Genomic DNA, 18,624 nt, shown 5'->3' with positions numbered 1-18,624 from the left:
ATCTTATTCTGAGCCTGTAATGATTTGTGATTACAATGACCATAAGGGAGGCGTGGACATATCTGACCACTATACATGAACATAAAAGTTTGGAAGGAAATCTTACAAATGGTGGCGTAAACTTTACTTCTGGTTGCTGGATGTCTGTGTAGTGAACAGCTTCCTATTATTCAACATGGAGAGAAAATCACAGCTGCAGAAGCCACTGAGGCAAAGGCAATACAGAAAAGAACTGGTACGAGAGTTGGACGACCATCAACCAGTAATGAAGAAAAACAGCTGAATGGGAAGCCTCTCTTCATATATTCAAACACCAAGGGAAATTCCGAAGATTGTGCAGTGTGCAGCAACAGGCAGAATAAGGGCAGAAAAAGAGAAACAATGTATTTTTGCAACAACTGCACCAAGAAACCTAGACCTCATCTTGGAATTTGCTTCAAGAATTGCCACACAGAGAAGAGATATAAGTAGCAAAAGAGCAAACTGTCTGTTTAACTACATGTTTATTGCTTATAGTGTGTATCTAGATTTATAAATTAATTGATGATGCTGTGAGTCAGACTTCGTATCTTCATAATACCTTCATTGTAAACATACAGATTTTTTTGAAGAAAAATACATCTAGCACAGGACTACACAAGGAAAAAATTCATCTGCTAAGGGTTAATCTCTGTTCTATGATTCGTTCCATTATTTTGAGTCCATGAGATTGAAGAGTGATGCCCCTGTAGTTGCCAGGTTTCTACCTGTCTCCTTTCTTAAATAAAGGGACGACGTCACCTTTAGTCCAGTAGTTTTTCTCCTTTCCAAATGATGTTTAGGACTCTAAAGAACAGTTCCAATCCTTGCACTCCAGCAGCCTTGACTAAGTCAATATCTACCTTACATATGTTGGTTGCCTTTGGTTTACTCATATTCATTAGGGCATTTACCACTTCCATCCAAATTTTCTTTTACCGTGGTTTCCTGCTGTTTGATATTTAAATATTCACCATTATATTATTTTTCAAAATACTGTCCCATCTCATCTCCCATCTCTTTGTCTTTCCAAGTGATGTTTCCATCTTTCTCCAGAGCCTTTATTCCTTGATAGTTGCTTTTCTTGCTTCTCACTACTTGATATACGTAATAGTTTCTTGTTGTTCCTGCTGTCCTCTTCTAGTTCTGTGCAAATTCGGTCCAGGTTTTCTCTTTCTCATTAGAAATGTTTCATTGCACTTTAAGCTTCATGTCTCGGTATAGCTGACTGAGTTCTTCTAACTTCTCCTCATACCTTGCTACACCTTTCTGGCATTCTCTATCTCTTAGTCTCCTCCTTTCATGTCTCTCCCTTATAGCTGTTTGGACAGTTTCATTCCACCAAGGGGTTTCTTTCTCTCTTACTCTGCCATTTGTTTTGCCAACAATATGGATTGCAGTGTCCACCAGCTTTTTCTTAAATCCAAGCCATTCTTCTTTGCCTGTTCCCACTTCACATTTGGGCAGTTCGTCCCTAATTTTCATCTGGTATTCAGACCTCTTATCTGGTTTCTTAAATTCCCAAACTATTATCTTGGGTTTACAACTGGTATTTATCTTTTTTACTATGATGTTGTGTAAGGTGGTTACTAGCAATCTGTGGTATCTGCCTAAATTTTCTCCTCGCAGAACTTTCACATCTGTAATAAATTTTCCCGTCTCTTTGTCTCTTTTCCTCCTTACAAATACAGATTTAATAACAACAACAATTCCATCATTCATACAGCTGTACACTCTATGATAGCACTACAAGCTTCCTACAAGAATATTTAATGTCATCTTTAAATGATTAAACTACTTAAGGTTCATAGTAACCATCTACGACTTCAAATTGAGTTGCCTTAAACCAGTTTCCATTCACACATTGAACTTGTAACTTGAGGCCATAATTTTAGCCATAGACTTTCTTATCGTTCATGTAAATATAGACAGATTGGCTATTTTTAAAAATGTCTTCAATGTAAGACTGCACCAAAATTAATCATTATTCTCATACATATTTTTTAGGTATGTTTTAATTGCGTAAATTGCCGTTTGTGAGTTTACAACAAGTTTATTTTTATAACACACATGTATCTCTATTGAACACATTGACTAGATTAATCAGGATCCCGATTTTTATCCTTTAGGCATGAAATCATGGCTGATGATGCCCAGTTAAAATTGAAATAATAAATAAAGAGGTTCAACCTATTCAATACAAAAGAATAAGAAATGCAGTGATTACATTCTTATTTAATAATAAGTAGAAGTGGTACCGGTTTTGACCCTAGTCCAGGTCATCATCAGCCGATTAAAACTTGAATAGCAATGCATAGGAAAAGGAAATAAAAGATCAAGTTCACTCCGTATCAGTAGAAAAGATATAAAAATGACGGGGGTAGACACTGTAAAATTCAGAAGTTAAATGTAAATCACTTAAAAGAAACTTAAAAGAAAACAGTGCGTAACTTTCTGAACTTAAAGAACTCGATCGAACTTTGTAATTCCCTAAATAAGTTCAGTCTACAACCAAACCACGTTTTATGTTCTTTTGACATCACCAACATGTATACTAATATCCCTATCAACAATACTATTAACATCATAAAAAACAATCTGTTGAAACATAGCACATTGAGTAAAATCGAAATTGATGAATGGTTAAAATTACTTAATTTCGTTTTAGACAACAACTATTTTACCTTCAATAAGAAAATTTACAAACAAGAAGGTCTAGCGATGGGAGACCCGTTATCTGGAATACTAGCCGATATATACTTAGATAATCTCGAACATAGTAAGATTATTAATAACATCAACGGACTCTGTCTTTGGCATCGCTATGTTGATGATACCATAGCTATCATTGATAAACAAATCAACAACAGCAATAACATACTATCATTCCTCAACAACTTAGATAATAATATTAAATTCACTAAAGAAGATGAGTTCAATAACTCTTTGAACTTCTTAGATATAAAAATCACACGAGCATTGAACAAATTTGACTTCCAAATATACAGAAAACCCACCTTTTCTCCAAAAACCATAAAAAATGATTCTTTACATCCCAACTCACATAAAAAAGCCACTTATCACAGTTTAATATATAGAGCATTAAAGATCCCTATGTCCTCTACTAATTTAAAGAAAGAATTACTATTCATCAAGGAAATAGCTAAATTCAATGGATTTAACACGAATATGATTGATAAAATCATCAATAAAACCAAACTGAAACTAGCTACCAATTTAACTCCATTAAAACCCGTCAAACCAAAATACGCTAAATTCACGTTCACTAACCATAGCATTTACCCGATAACCAATTCATTAATGAAGCACGAAATAAAAATAGCCTACACAACAAAAAACACTAATCGTAATTTATTCTTCAATCACAACTCTATCAACATCACAGACAATAGTTACTCTGGATCAGGAATATACAGATTGAAATGCTCTACATGTAATTTTTCTTATGTTGGCCAAACTGGCCGCAGCTTCTCTACCAGATACGCCGAGCATTACAATGCCCAAAGACACAACAAATTCTCCGCAATGGCCAACCATATGAGGGACACCGGGCATAAATTCACCACAATAGAACAAGACCTCCATATCCTAAAAAGAGTCGATAAAAGCAAACTCATGACAGAATATGAAAACTTATTTATTTTCCTCGACCAACATTTTAATAAAGATAAATATCTAAATGACACTATTAATAAAAAAAGCCCCTTGTATGAACAGATTCTTATTTTATTACGAGAATCAACTTCCCTCACCAACAAATTCTTAAAAATCTTCAACTTCACATCAATTAGAGTTCCCACCTCCCTTACAGCTAATATACCCCCTCCCTTCCCCCCGCCGCTAGTACCACTAATTCAAATACAACCAATAAACCCATAGCCACACCCACCAGAACATCGCTCCCTCCAATAGCCTTACACCGTTACAACACGCGCAGTAATACACTCTCTTCCTTCCCTCCCACCAATAGCAGCCCCCCTCCAATAGTTACGTCAACGCAAACAGATCCCCCTCCAGCACAAAACTTCAGTTATAACACACGTAGCAAGAAGTCTACTGTTGCAAATACTTCTAACTCATAATATTACAAGCTATCTTTGTCACCGTCAAATGGTAAGTGCATACGATTCTACTTCAATATTTTTCAAATATCTTTTCACACAATTAACTCTACGTTTCTTGCTTCCATTTACAGATTCCACTTTTATATGCTTTTTCAACTAGAATATCTACAAACTCACAATTTACAACATTTGAACATCACTTCAAATTTTGAGATGGTCCATAGTGATCCTATTTGAAACTGTTCTTCAACTTCTATTCATCAACTTCATATCATCAACGTGTTCTACAACTTCACCATATGCATCTGACTTTCGTCTTTTATCTTCAAGATCATGATGAACTTCGGATCTCTCGACTAACTTTGACTTTTATTCTCTCCTCTTTACTTTGATTATATAAGATTTTTCGCCATCGTCTAATTATAACCGCCATGACTATCAACTTTACTTTTATGCAATCTTACTACTTGTTGTATAACAATCTGTTGTTTTATCCATTGTACTTATTTTAGCAGCCTTCTAATGTTAATTTTGTTAATACTTCCACTATTGTATCTCATCACATTGTATTTTCAAACCATCATTGTTATTTTTAATGTTATTTTACTTCAAATCTCTTCAAGATTTTAAAATTCATTTCATTACTACATGTTATTTAGACGCTTATTTTTAATTTAAGGTTAAGACTATAGCTGATGATGCCTTCAGGGAAGGCGAAACATGTCCCACTATTAGCTAACAAATTTATGTAAATCATCCAAGACGATTTTGTATTGATTAGGTGGTCTATTAAATAACTTAATGTTATTATTTCAATCTAATATCATCAATACGGACCAAAAATGATATTTATTACATGTAATAAATAAAGTGGCGTCGACAAGAGGGGGGGGGGGGGGGCAGTTATCCCGCACTCTTTGAAAAAAAAATTTATTACATTTTAGCTATTTAAAACTAGAAAGCAGAAAATAATTATTTATTTCCTTAACTAGTGCTCAGAGCTTGACTTTAAGTGTTCGATATATAGTGCCGCAACCCTACACCTTGTGTGACAGCAAATAATATTACATAACTTATCTCATTTTGAGCTGTATTGCAGAATTCAGAAACCAGGTACTTTCGTGATGTCCAATAAGTGATTTGACATTATAAAAAGTGTATTAGCGATTGTGCTTAAAAAAAAAAAATTATAAAAGAAAAACACTTGGAACATTAAATAAAATTTAGAATTGTTAAAATCATATCATGAAAGCAAAACTAAACACGGTTGAATACACAGAAACTAACGGCAAGATATGGGAAATGGAAGGAACCTTACGAGCTCGTGAATCAAAAGACTTTTGTGGCCAAATCTTCGAACAAGGAATAATTTAGTTAATATCTACCTATCGTAACTACTTATCTATTATAAACGCATATAAAAAGTAAATAGTGAACACTACCCTTAACATCAAATACAAAATAGAAAAGGAAACCCTAAAGTAATTATGTTGCAGTTTTACAATCTCATCAGTACTAAAATTTCACGTAAAATACTTTTAATGTGAAGCCACCACCTTCACCAAAATACATGTCGAAAAAAAGTGAAAAGGAAACAGAACTACTGAGGCCAAGTTTAATAAAAAATGATTTTGTTAAAAAAAGGTTATAAAATGCTTGCCTCGTGGCAACATGAAGACGGATGTAAGATTTCCTTACAGGAAATTGATTAAGTAGCTTGTGCCGGGTGGTGCAACCATAAATGCCACAGCAAAATTAATGACTAATGACTGCATAGGAGTTACCTTCAAATTAATCTAAACCAATCAAATTTAAACAGTTAATTGGACATTTGTTAGGAAACGCCTCAAATCTTGTGCAAGTCTCAGAAAAGTTGGAACGTGCAGTACAAGGTGTACCACAGTTTTTGATGATAAAATTTAAGACAATTTTAAATGATAGAGAATTTACTTGAATTAGGTCAAATAGATATATACTCTCATAGCACACATCACATCATACTCTGGTAGCACACATCACAAAAGGATTGACTGTTTCGATACAAAATTTGAACCAGAATGTTACCACCGACAACTAGGTTATGAGTTGGCAATGTATGGGTCGTGAAAGCATCAATGGTAACATTTTCGTGTATAGTCCATAATATTATATGTCGGCTTAAAATCTTGATGTCTAATTAAAATAAAGTGACGACCGCACTTCAACTTAAAATAGTCCACTGAACATTAAGACTGTCATTTCTGATTTAATGTAGGAAAGTACAAAATGTGCCTCGGCATGTAAGATTTGTGTATGTGATTGACACTACTTGATTGTACAAGGCTTCTATTTCTCTCCAAGGTGGTAAGGTTGTAATGTCATACTTTTACACATTCACTCAGGAATAACAGACTAGATGTTCAGAGGAATATTTTAAGTTGAAGTGTTGGTTGTCACTTTATTTTAATTAGACATCAAGATTTTATGCCAACATACATTATTATGGATTATATACGTAATTTTTCAATTATTAGCCAAATGATTGTACATATTCTCTTGCTCAATGCATTCTTTTTCATAGGATTTCAACAGTCCCTTTTGATTTCTCTTGTGGAAAATTCAGTCATGTTTTTAGATATGTTCTCCTTTCTTGGTTGTTTTTTATTTTAATTATTTGTTACCTGAAGATCATCATTACGCTGATCGAAACTAGTACTAAGACAGAAAAATTTGAATGAGTTTATGAGCTCAAATTAAATTATTGATTAGGTGGATTTAAACTTAATTTTTTTTTTGTTTTTAAATAAATTCATATACAGGCCTCAATATGAAAATTATGCCCAGTACCATCTATGAAGCCGTGAAGTAACTTGGTCTAAACAGTCTTAGATCCTTGAACTACAATGAAACTAGAAGACATAACAACTTCATCTCTTCTACAACCTTACCAGAAGTTCAATGTAATATTCACATTCATCACCCAGTAGCTTATATATGGTTTTCAAACTTCGCCTTAGGAAATTTCTCTCCAAGGCTGACATGATATTAAAATCCACAACTAAGGAAATATTACATCTTCCTTGTGACACTCCCAATCTGTATTAGAAGAGAACAAGAGTTGATCAAGGGACGTTGAACTCGGCAAAGGGCCCTGAGTTTTCTCCCGCAGATGCTGCTCATAACACACAGGAGATGAACCCGCAGACCGATACGGCCACTCACAGATTGGATAGCTAGTCACTCGGACAGGTGGTGATTACTGCTATTCCCAGTGCCACTGAGAAACCAAAACAAGTTACGGCTGTCACAGTGTCAGATAATCAAACTGTCGTACGACTCTGTGGCTGACAGGTCAGTGCTCTGGCCTTTGGGCATCAGCGTCCCGAGGTCAATGAGTTGGCTTGGTAATTGTGTTATTTTACTGCCCCAGACTTTCCTGTAACTCACAAACAATACATACCACAGTCCTTCACCACAACAACATGCATTTGAACCCTTCCTGGAGGGTCGCCTTAAAAATGCGGCACCAAACACAATTATTATTACTAATCCAGATCTCTTGTTCTCTGTTTCAGGCGAAAAAGAAAAGCGGAAAAAATCGAGGTGAGTAAAGAGTACTTAGAACGATGTAGTGCAGTAGTGAACAATGTTTAAACAGGAAGTATGACTGGACAACCATTCTCTGCTAACACTTATCACATGTTAAATATAAGAGTGGTGATGGTGATTATTGTTTTAAGAGGAAGTATAACTGGACAGCCATCCCCTATCAACACTTATCACATGATAAATATGAGAGTGGTGATTACTGTTTTAATAGGAAGTATAACTGGAGAACTATCCTCTATTAATACTTAACACAGGGTAAATGGAAAAGTGGTGATGATGATGATTATTGTTTTGTTTTTTTTGCTATGGGCTTTATGTTGCACCGACACAGATATATCTTATGGCGACGATGATTATTGTTTTAAGAGGAAGTGTAACTGGAGAACTATCCTCTATTAACACTTATCTCATGGTAAATGGAAGAGTGGTGATGATGATTATTGTTTTAAAGGGAAGTATAACTGGACAACCATCCTTTATTAACACTTATCACAGGGTAAATATAAGAGTGGTGATTACTGTTTTTTTGCTATTTTGCTTTACATCGCACCGACACAGATAGGTCTTATGGCAACGATGGGATAGGAAAGGCCAAGGAAAGGGAAGGAAGCGGCTGTGGCCTTAATTAAGGTACAGCCCCAGCATTTGCCTGGTGTGAAAATGGGAAACCACAGAAAACCATCTTCAGGGCTGCTGACAGTGGGATTCGAACCCACTATCTCCCGGATGCAAGCTCATAGCTGCGCTCTTCTAACCGCATGGCCAACTCGCCCGGTAATTACTGTTTTAAGAGGAAGTATAACAGGACAACAATCCTCTATTAACATTTATCACATGGTGAATATAAGAGTGGTGATTACTGTTTTAAGAGGAGGTATAACTGGACAACCATCCTTTATTAACACTTATCACAGGGTAAATGGAAAAGTGGTGATAGTGATTACTGTTTTAAGAGGAAGTTTAACTGGACCACCATCCTCTATTAACATTTATCACATCTTAAATATAAGAGTGGTGATTACTGTTTGAAGAGGAAGTATAACTGGACATCCATCCTCTATTAACATTTGTGACATGGTGAATATATGAGTGGTGATTACTGTTTTAAGAGGAGGTATAACTGGACAACCATCCTTTATTAACACTTATCACATGGTAAATGGAAGAGTGGTGATGGTGATTATTGTTTTAAGAGGAAGTTTTAACTGTACAACCATCCTCTATTAACACCTGTCATAGGGAAAACACTTCAAAGAATAAATGTATCAACAAAAAGTGGAAAGGGCCAGGAAGGGCGTGAAAATGAAAGACTCCCCTTGCCGGTCCTGGTGCGGAAAGGACAAGATTTGACCTGTGGATGTCAGATTCAAAAGATGAAATCAAAGAGCCTGACACAACTAAATGGAAGGTATGCGAGATTCAGCTAAGGGAACCATGGTCACCAACCTACAATCCCAAGTTATGGAAGCCCCTGGGGATTATAATTCTTCCATTACTAGAAATGTGCCCAATAGAAATGAACAGTTAAGATACAGAAAATCAGCAGAAGAAATACTTGCCTGTCCTATTCACTGTCCGATATTCCCATGAAAGAATAATCATCAGTTGTGAGTAGAGACTCCTCCAAACGCCTTTTCAACTCATTTTTATGCTTCCATCTACTAATTTCTTTATATATTTCCTGTTCTATGGGCAGTTTCTATTGTTTCAGAGTATAAACGGCACAAAACGGGAGAGGCGTGGCCCAGCATCAGGTATGTTGACTATCTTAATACAAGTTAATATTGTTACTATTTTAAGGAGAACCCTTGCCTCTTATCACTGATAAGAAGAGAAGAAAATGGTTGAGGTGCAGTTCTTTGAAGAAAAAATATGTGGGCAAAAGAAAGGCAAGGGCCACTATAGGCCTCACAACTGTCAGGGCTGGAAGAGAATAAAAGTTGACCTAGAGAGGGCCGACAGGAACGGTCAAAGTGAAAAGCCTGGCTTAAGTGGAAGCAATGCCGGGCTCTCAAGTTGAGAGCACTGATTCCCCATTCAGTCTCCTCTTACAGGAGGCAGGTTATTCTGCTCCCACCCACACGGTTTGAGAAAGGAAAGGGTCATTCTCTCTTAACTCTGAAACTAAAAAGACAAAGTCATTGCAAAGGTGTAGGGAATGGAAGGAAGCGATGGTCAAATGGGAAACTAGAGAAGACCATCTACAGGGCTAGCAACAGCAAGCGCACAGCTATCTCATGGCCAGCTTGAAGAATGAAGGTGTTGGCCAATGGAAGGCAAGGACCATGAGGGGTGTGGAAATACCATCAGGTTCATGAGAGAGGAAGAGTGGACCTGAGCATTGAGTTCACTTCACTGGGTTAGGGACACTTTAATTTAATGGGAGTGGCTCAGACGGTTAAGGTACTGGCTTTCTAGTCCAAGTCGGCTCAGTCCTTTGGTATTCGAAGGTGCTCAAATATGTCAGCCTCATGTCGGTACATTTACTGGCTCGTAAAAGAACTCCTGCGGGAAAGAATTCTGGCATCACAATGTCTGCAAAACCCATAAAAGTAATAAGTGGTGGTGGTGGTGATTATTGTTTTAAGAGGAAGTACAACTAGGCAACCATCCTCTATTTAACACTTATCAGAGGGAAAAAATGGAAGGGATCCGACACTTCGAAAAAATGAAGCTATCGGCCAAAGGAAGAGAAGGGCCACGAAGGGCGTGAAAATGAAAGACTCCCTAGCCCTCGCAAACCTAATAGCGTCGGGGTCGGAAAAGAACAAGAGTTGACCAAGGGAGGTCGGATAGGATAGATGAAAGTGAGGAGCCTGGCATAAGTAAGTGGAAGCAATGCCAGGATTCAGCTAAGGGCCCCGTGGTCTCCAACCCACGCTCCAAAGTTCAGAGCCTCTGGAGCCTCTTTTAGTCGCCTCTTACGACGGGCAGAGGTTGGATGTGAAACTTATTATTATTATTACTAGCAGTAGTACCCATTACCTAGCGTGTGCATGATTACATGTTTGTCCACTCCTCGTATTGTTCCCCTGTATTTTGAGGCACATTAGCCTGACAGTGGCTTGTAGCGATGTTCTCCCTTTCTTGCTCTCTGTGACCCTTTGCACTTTCATATTCTTTTGCATTATTGCTGATCTTCATTTGATCTCTTTCTTCCCATACAAAATAATTTTAAAAACTACTGCTAGATATATGAGGACATTGAAAATTTGCCAGAACCATTTCCATAACAACTGTCTTTAGAGTCTGTCAAGTTACTTGCTCTTTCACATGACTGCCACTGACATTTCCCTTAGTTTTTGCTGTATCAGAAAAAGGTATAGAACAAAAAATTGCGAGGAGCTATTTTCATGTAAAACCAACCATGAGAGAGATACAACTTGTTTTTTACTTTAGGCCCCGTCCGATGCAACCTCTTCTGGTGAAATTGTTTGAACAACTTATAGCTATGATCATACTCAATGTTATTCTAAACCGAATACCAAGTTTCATTATATTCACATATCCATTTTTCCTGTGATGTTGTAACAGACCCAGACAAATATTAAACTTAATTCCAAAAGTCATTACAATCGCATCAGTATTTTGGTCTGAGTATAAAATTAACAGACGGGAACATTGCATCTAAATGCAATCTTATTGTATGGCGTGCTCGATCAAAAGAAGCTAGACAGGTTCTCCCTTTCTATGAACAGTACTATGCTGGCGTTCAATCAGTGGCAAGTTCCAGTGCTGTAAAAATCCCGCCACAGACAGTGGTGAACACTGCTCTGATGTTTTCCGTTAAGCACCTCATAACAGGAATTGAATTGCTAGAATACTGTGATGAATCAGTGTGTCATGTAACAGTAGTTATCAGCACATGTATGAACCAGAGGAACAGTATGCTAAAGAAGAAAAAAGAAAGTTATCTGACCCCTCAGCTACTTCCTACCAATAATCCATGAGGCTATTCTACTGGGCATACAGTAGTAATGCCATCTATCAGAGATGCGTGGGAGGAAAGGAGACAAAGCACATCACAACAACAATAGTCAACGTAATGTTATTGTTTATCAAGTTTATGGACTTCTGATAATGTAGGCACTCATATTTAGTTTTCTTCAGACTATGTGACATTAGAATATCCATTGTAAAGGGAGTCCTCCTTTTCCTTTAATGATATTCCTTCACAATTTTTTTCTCATTTTAATAGTCATCTTTACAGTTTTCCTTGCCGATATGACCACACAGATTTCACGTTAACATATTTACGGTAAAACCACCATCGCCAATTAACACGATTGAAAAATGTTTCCATGTTGGTGATACTTGGCGTTGACATCAATCAATCAATCAATCAATCAATCAATCAATCAATCAATCAATCAATCAATTGATCGATCGATCAATCATTCAATTAGTCAGTGATATGCATTTATGGCAGCTGCACAGGTGGCAGTTCCCATATCTGTCATTTACCTAGACTTTTCTTGAATAATTGCAAAGAATTTGGAAATTAATCAAACATCTTCCTTTGCAAATTGTTCCAATCCCTAACTCCTTTTTCTATACATGAATATTTGCCCCAAATTTTCCTTGTGAATTCCAACATTGTCTTCATATTGTGATCTTTCTTATTTTTAAAACACCACACAAATTATTCAACAACTAATGTCATTCCGTGCCATCTTTCCACAGACAGCTCGGAACTTGCCGCTTATTACATGTGATAAAATAGGTGGATGAATAATGAAACATACAAGTGTTATTTAATACATGCCGCTTAGTCGAACAGCTCGTCTCCTTCCTCTCTAGTCTTCCCAGCCAAAGTTTGCAACATTTTTGTAGGAAATCACCCATAACAAATCAAGCTGCATTTCTTCGGATTTTTTCCAGTTCTGTAATCAAGTAATCCTGGGGAAGGTCCCATACACTGGAACCATACTTTAATTGGAGTCTTACCAGAGACTTACACACCCTCTCCTTTACATCCTAACTACAACCCATAAATACATTCATAACCATGTGAAGAGATCTGTAACCTCTATTTCAATTCTGTTTATGTGATTACCCCAATGATGATCATTTCTTATATTAATACCTACCTACTTCCAGTGCTCTCTGCAACCTTATCAAGAAAAGCACCAAACAACAACGAAAACCAAACTCAATACTTACCATAAGGGCAGTAGCACCAAATATGAAGCGTGGAGGGCAAAATAGGGAGTGAAAAGGGCAGGATCTGACATTAACATTTGACAGGTTGGCAGGTCAACATTGTTAACTACTAAATGACAGACGAAATAAAATCGTAAATAAGATGTTTACTTAAAGAGAAAAAAAATTAATTCATAGTATTTATGGTTAAATAAACACTTTCTTTCAAAAAAAAATAAAGGGTAAATAACTTTCTTTCAAAACACTTAACATTTAAATAAATGAACTGAATTCATTAAAACTGAATGGTACTAACTCAGACCAGTAGCAGAATTATAATACAGAAGAGGATTACAATCTTATTAACAAATGCCTTTTGTAAAAAAATATATATATTATTTTTAATTTTAAAATTAGATTTTAAACTTTAAGATATACCATTGTAAATTAATTACTGGCCATAGATAATTAACTTGTTGCAACAAGGATTCAATCTTCCTTTTGTCAATCACTAGGCAATACACACCATACACACAAACCCGAAATATGTGCCAAGCAGAACCAAAATTACAAAATAACTTAAAGAAACGAACCAAAAGTTAATAACTAGGAACCAGAAAAATATTCCCCAAATTCATACAGTATTACAAGGGGAGAAAAAAAAATTATGTTCCACAATGTAAAACGAACAACCACACACGCTAAAGGTCCACTAGCAACTCACGACCCAAGCTATTAAAATTTCATTTAATAATAGGCAAAGCCTGCCAAAATTTTAGCGTTTACCAGATAATAAGTATTTAGGCTAGTGACGTAACAAAACTACGTAAGGAATGTGAGCGTTAATCACCCCGAAGTTCAAGAACCGGGCAAAGAAATTTCAGATTTCTACAACCGAGGAGTACTGACATGACTAATAATAATAATAATAAAAAATTATAATTACATGTATCATGAGATTAAATTCATAGAAGGTGGCATTTCCTATAAAGAATAATTTTACATAAGACCAAGATGGTCGTTATTAAATTAATTACGAGGTGGCCTTGGAAGCCACAACAATGAGCACATGAGATAAGACCGAACGCGGGTAATATCGGCAAGAAAGGATTACATAGCAACACGACACAATTTGGAAAATCACACTAAATACGCTACAATCAGAGTACGCATTTCAAAATCAGAGAAAACAGGCAGAGAGAGAAACACACCTAACAATAATAATAATAATAATAATAAAAATACGAACAACCAAAACAATACGCACACCGTAAATGGAGCAGAAAACCAAAAAAAAACGTACAACAATCTCAATAACAGCAAGGAAGGAATGACATAAAGCACATATGCTCACCGCGAGTTTCCAATTCGCCTCGTAATTAAATTTACATATCACTTTTACATGAGGATTTTATCAAGAGCGATTTAAATTTTCCAGTCGGCTAGTAAATTTCCAAATACCGGGTATAGAGTTCAAATTCAATTCACACTACATTGGCGATAACTCCAGGTAGGCCTAAAATTAAATAACAGTGATAACGGTTCGTTAACGGACAAGATAATGTTTTTGAAAATTCCAAGACGACGGTTGTAAACAATGTCTCCTCCAAGTAATCCACTGAAGTATGCGTTGCTCCAAGATAATTTTTGAATAAATATTACTTACATGCTGGTGGTTTTATATCCAAATTAGTACAATCCCTTATCACAACTTACACCAGAAACATGTTTTCAGAGATAATCTGCCTGCCTTGGCATGCAGGCTCACACTTAACACTCACATAGTAGAATTAAAAGAATCACCAAAATACAAAGTTACTATCACTAGTGGAACATAACAAGACAGAAAACGTATTCAGGCCATTGCCTATTCTATCTCCCGCCTAACCGGGAGTATCTATCTCCATTTCACCAGCCTTCAAAGTCTTTTTAGGAACAAGGCTAATGGCGTCCATCTCGCTGCTCGGTCAGAACAAGACTACTTGCTCGCTAGTTGACGAGACAGCAAATCAACTGCAGAGCGCTCCCTTCAAGAGAGACACTACGCATGCTCAAGTCAAGGATTAGCTTATTGGGCCAATAAGGAAAATCAAAATTATTGACGTAATAATGGATTTTAAATGCATTTTAAATACCCACAGTACCGGCACATAAATTAACGGCAGTTCAACAATGGCCGATAATTGCAGATAAAAGACCCCACACACAAATATACATGTCCAACAATGAGGGTATCGTAAATTATTGTCTCAGTTCTCCCCTCCGTAAGCCAAAACACGGGGTGGCGAAGGGTCAAGACGTTGGGATACAAAATTATATGGTACAATTTCAATGTCCAAAATAAATCTTCACACGTTGATACAGAGATGATAGTCCAACATATTAAGTACAGTAACATGGAAAGGTCTTACTTGGTTGAGGGATAGCAGAACTTCACCAAATACCAGTAGATAAACACGTTGAGTGTGACCGAAGAGATACAACGGGGCCAGCGTCACATCACACACCACACCAGTTGACAGTACACAACATAGTTTAATCACACCAGCACATGGCGTAGTAAGCAACCATAGATATTTCATACACTAGTTCTCCGTTCAGCAGATGCATGGGTGTAACGCCGCGCGATTAAAACTGAAACACCACACACACGAGCAAAAGCGAGGGACCAAGTGCATATTTACAGACCACACTGAACCAAAATGGTTCAACCACACATGTTAGAGACCACAACATTTTTCCAACTAGGTTTCCAGGACACCTTGTAATATTACATTATGCTTCGAGGAGTTACACAAGTTCCACATGTCCAAATTTACCAGCGATAATAGCTCCAATTTTGCCCTCGAGTTAAACGTATAAGTAACACCGTTAACGTCATTATACCAGACCACATATTTTGTATCAGCATTTGAAGAATTACCAAAATAATTTAGTTATTTTACATTCTTTTGTTGACCAGTAAGCAAACATACACAAATTTTTTAATTACCAATTCATGAGTTATAGTATTACCCATCCAACCTTTGAATAAGACTTACATATTAAGAAAAGTGAAAAATAACTCAACTGAAATATTCCAAGACTTCAATATACTAGTATCGAGACTAATCGCAAGAGATCAGAAATGTAATTTTGAATATTTAAGGTGGCTCATGGAGTCCAGTGGCAAGTTACAGCGGTTTTAGTCCCAGCAAGTTAAGTAAAATTCAATAGACCCAACAATTTGATAGGTCGAAGACCATTATAGTTTACACATTCTTTTACATGAAATACTAGCATACTTCCACACATTACATAATTCCACAGGACAGTACAGATACCAGAAAGATCCTTAAGACCAAGAGCAGGAAAGATAAATGACTAGGGGGTACATGGAGGTAACAACGGAAAATCATATGCTAGAGGTACCTAGCGATACACCTACATGAAAACCATCTACAGAAATGAGATAACCCAGATCACAAAATTAGGAAAACAGGTAACGAAGAGGCAGAAAAATTACAGTATACACAACCATCCGCAACCATAACGTAGCAATCACATGGATAATCGACCAAGAATAAGAAGCAAGCCATGGCAATATCTGGAGACTTCGTCGACAATATAATAGGTAGAGGGGTGTACACAATGTGTGTCCGCAAGAGATCACCATACAACCATTACCGAGGCCAACAACCACATGAGAGCCAACAATTACAGTCAGGACGATAGAGAACAACTGACAAGACATGGAAAAGACATTACATCAAACGGAATCAGCTCAACGCAGCATAACAAGGGCCAAAATTCAGGGAAAGTTACCTCTCCATATAAATAATCTTTGAATATACTGAGCACAGGTGTATTATCACAACCATCAAGTGTTCAGAAGAACCTCTGGATAACCCAGGACTAATAATATGGTGGCAAAACAACAGTCCACCCTGTGTGATTAGGCCAATCACCACAGACACCCTACCAGCCAGTCGGAATACACGGGATACAATAAAACATAAACGATGAAGAAGTGATAGATTACACGATGACAAAGCGCATAAGTTGATGGAGAAGAGCCTTCAGTCAATCAGTTGGGTCCCATACCCCAACGACGGACAAGGAATTTTAGCGACAGTGCCGGATTTACCCCAAATGATCCCATACTCATTGGAATAGAACCCAGAACAGTCAGATGACAACCAGCCAACAATATAGTGTTGCAAAAACATGCAGGGTAGAGCCAGAAGCGACAGAGTTATAAGGGGTTACCTTACTAAACCAGATGAGGAACTACGGAAGGCACGAACAAAGGAATACCTTATGTAAATAAGATAAAACGGAAGACGTTACACAGACACAACCACCAGGTGCAAGGAAAAGTTCTCGTACACAAATTCTTCATAATAATACCGAATCACATACAACATCAGATCCACGGATACAAATCAAAAGCGACATAAGCTCTCATACCACTAGACATCAAATGAAGATATGATCAGGACAGTGTACATTGAGGAAATGACAAGATTTACCAATTACACTCCCATAACCCACAGAAAATGAACAGGAAGGAAGATTTACTACAGAAGGTTAATTTCAGAGCAGATTCCACCATAATTAGATAAAGAACAGTACCAGTAACAACACAACAATTGCGAAACTCACAACCAAAATCCCAACATGAAGACACAGTAAAAACGAAGGGTCGTTTAAGCGATAAGCCAGCTGTACTCCACATCAGAACTCAGAAATGAACCCACACAACCGCCATGAAGTACCAGTAACAACACATAGGTATAACGACAAGAGATAAGGATGACCAAGAATCAGCACATGGAACAACCCACCAGGACTAGCAATGAAAAATCAGGAAGAATGAAAATTCACTCAAGCACATGGCCAAAACTGATATCATTAACCAGCACCAGAAGATCACACACATGCGTGACACTAGTCACACTTAGAGCAGCAGAGAATGAAACCCAGAGCAAGAGTTTAGTACACAGACACCTGACAGAAAATATGCAAGGGGAAGAAGCTAATACACAATGACTACAATTAACCAGGTCAAGAAAATCACAAATTTACAAATAAATTAAGACCACACCTCATTACAACAAGACCACATGAGTGAAGTACATGCACACAGCAGAAAAGGGTGAATAACAGGCGATGAGTAGTACCAAAAGGACTAAAACATAAATAACATCAGGTACTGAAATTAATCACTCCACAACAGAACTGACAGAGCTACCTGACATGGACACATCAAATTAAAAAGATAATACCATCTCAGATGAACCATACAGACGTAGCCTATCACCATTCAATCAGGAAAAGCTTTTCAGAGTATATGACAATAAGAAGATTGCCCAAGGTTACACAAATAGCATTAAACACAACAAATCCAAGTGAGATTCCCATCAATACACCATAATCACATGACATAATCATCCACGAGATCAATACAGACCTACAACAACACCATATCAAGAACGGGAACATGCACAAGACCACATAAGGTAAAATAGGAAGAAATCCCACAACACATGACCCAGATATGAACCAATATACACAAGCAAGAATTATCAACACATGAGAACTCACCACATTAAACAAACTCAGAATAATAACACATGACACATAGTAACCTGGACAAGGCAGAACAGTAAAATAAGGTGGAAGGAGAGAGTCACCATGGGTCAAGATTGTAAATCAATTTCACATGTTCAGGCCAAACAGCGAGGTGGGTACACAGTCACTGCAAGAGAAAATTTTATTACAGTACAATTTCATATCACACACTCTGGAC

The 18,624-nt window shown here is 37.0% G+C and overlaps 1 protein-coding gene across 9 annotated transcripts in view; it reads left to right on the top strand.

The window, feature by feature from the left end:
• The window catches only part of LOC137503444 (uncharacterized), a 366,746-nt gene that overhangs the window by 170,963 nt on the left and 177,159 nt on the right, over positions 1-18,624 (top strand). For 6 of the 9 annotated variants that reach the window (XR_011019125.1, XR_011019124.1, XM_068231027.1 and 3 more), the window contains 2 exons: positions 7,658-7,685; positions 9,403-9,445. Coding sequence is in view for 7 of the 9 variants with exons in the window: in XM_068231027.1 (XP_068087128.1) it covers positions 7,658-7,685; positions 9,403-9,445 (71 nt within the window). In the remaining 2 variants the exon portion in view is untranslated. Of the gene's footprint in view, positions 1-4,234; positions 4,959-7,657; positions 7,686-9,387; positions 9,446-18,624 lie in introns of those variants that run through there. The other 3 variants (XM_068231024.1, XM_068231029.1, XM_068231026.1) reach the window with 2 other exon arrangements.

This window comes from Anabrus simplex, unplaced genomic scaffold (genome assembly GCF_040414725.1).
Source record: "Anabrus simplex isolate iqAnaSimp1 unplaced genomic scaffold, ASM4041472v1 ctg00000124.1, whole genome shotgun sequence".
Lineage (NCBI taxonomy): Eukaryota > Metazoa > Arthropoda > Insecta > Orthoptera > Tettigoniidae > Anabrus > Anabrus simplex.
The sequence above is the reverse complement of the archived record's forward strand: the minus strand, read 5'-3'. Positions and strand labels throughout refer to the sequence as shown.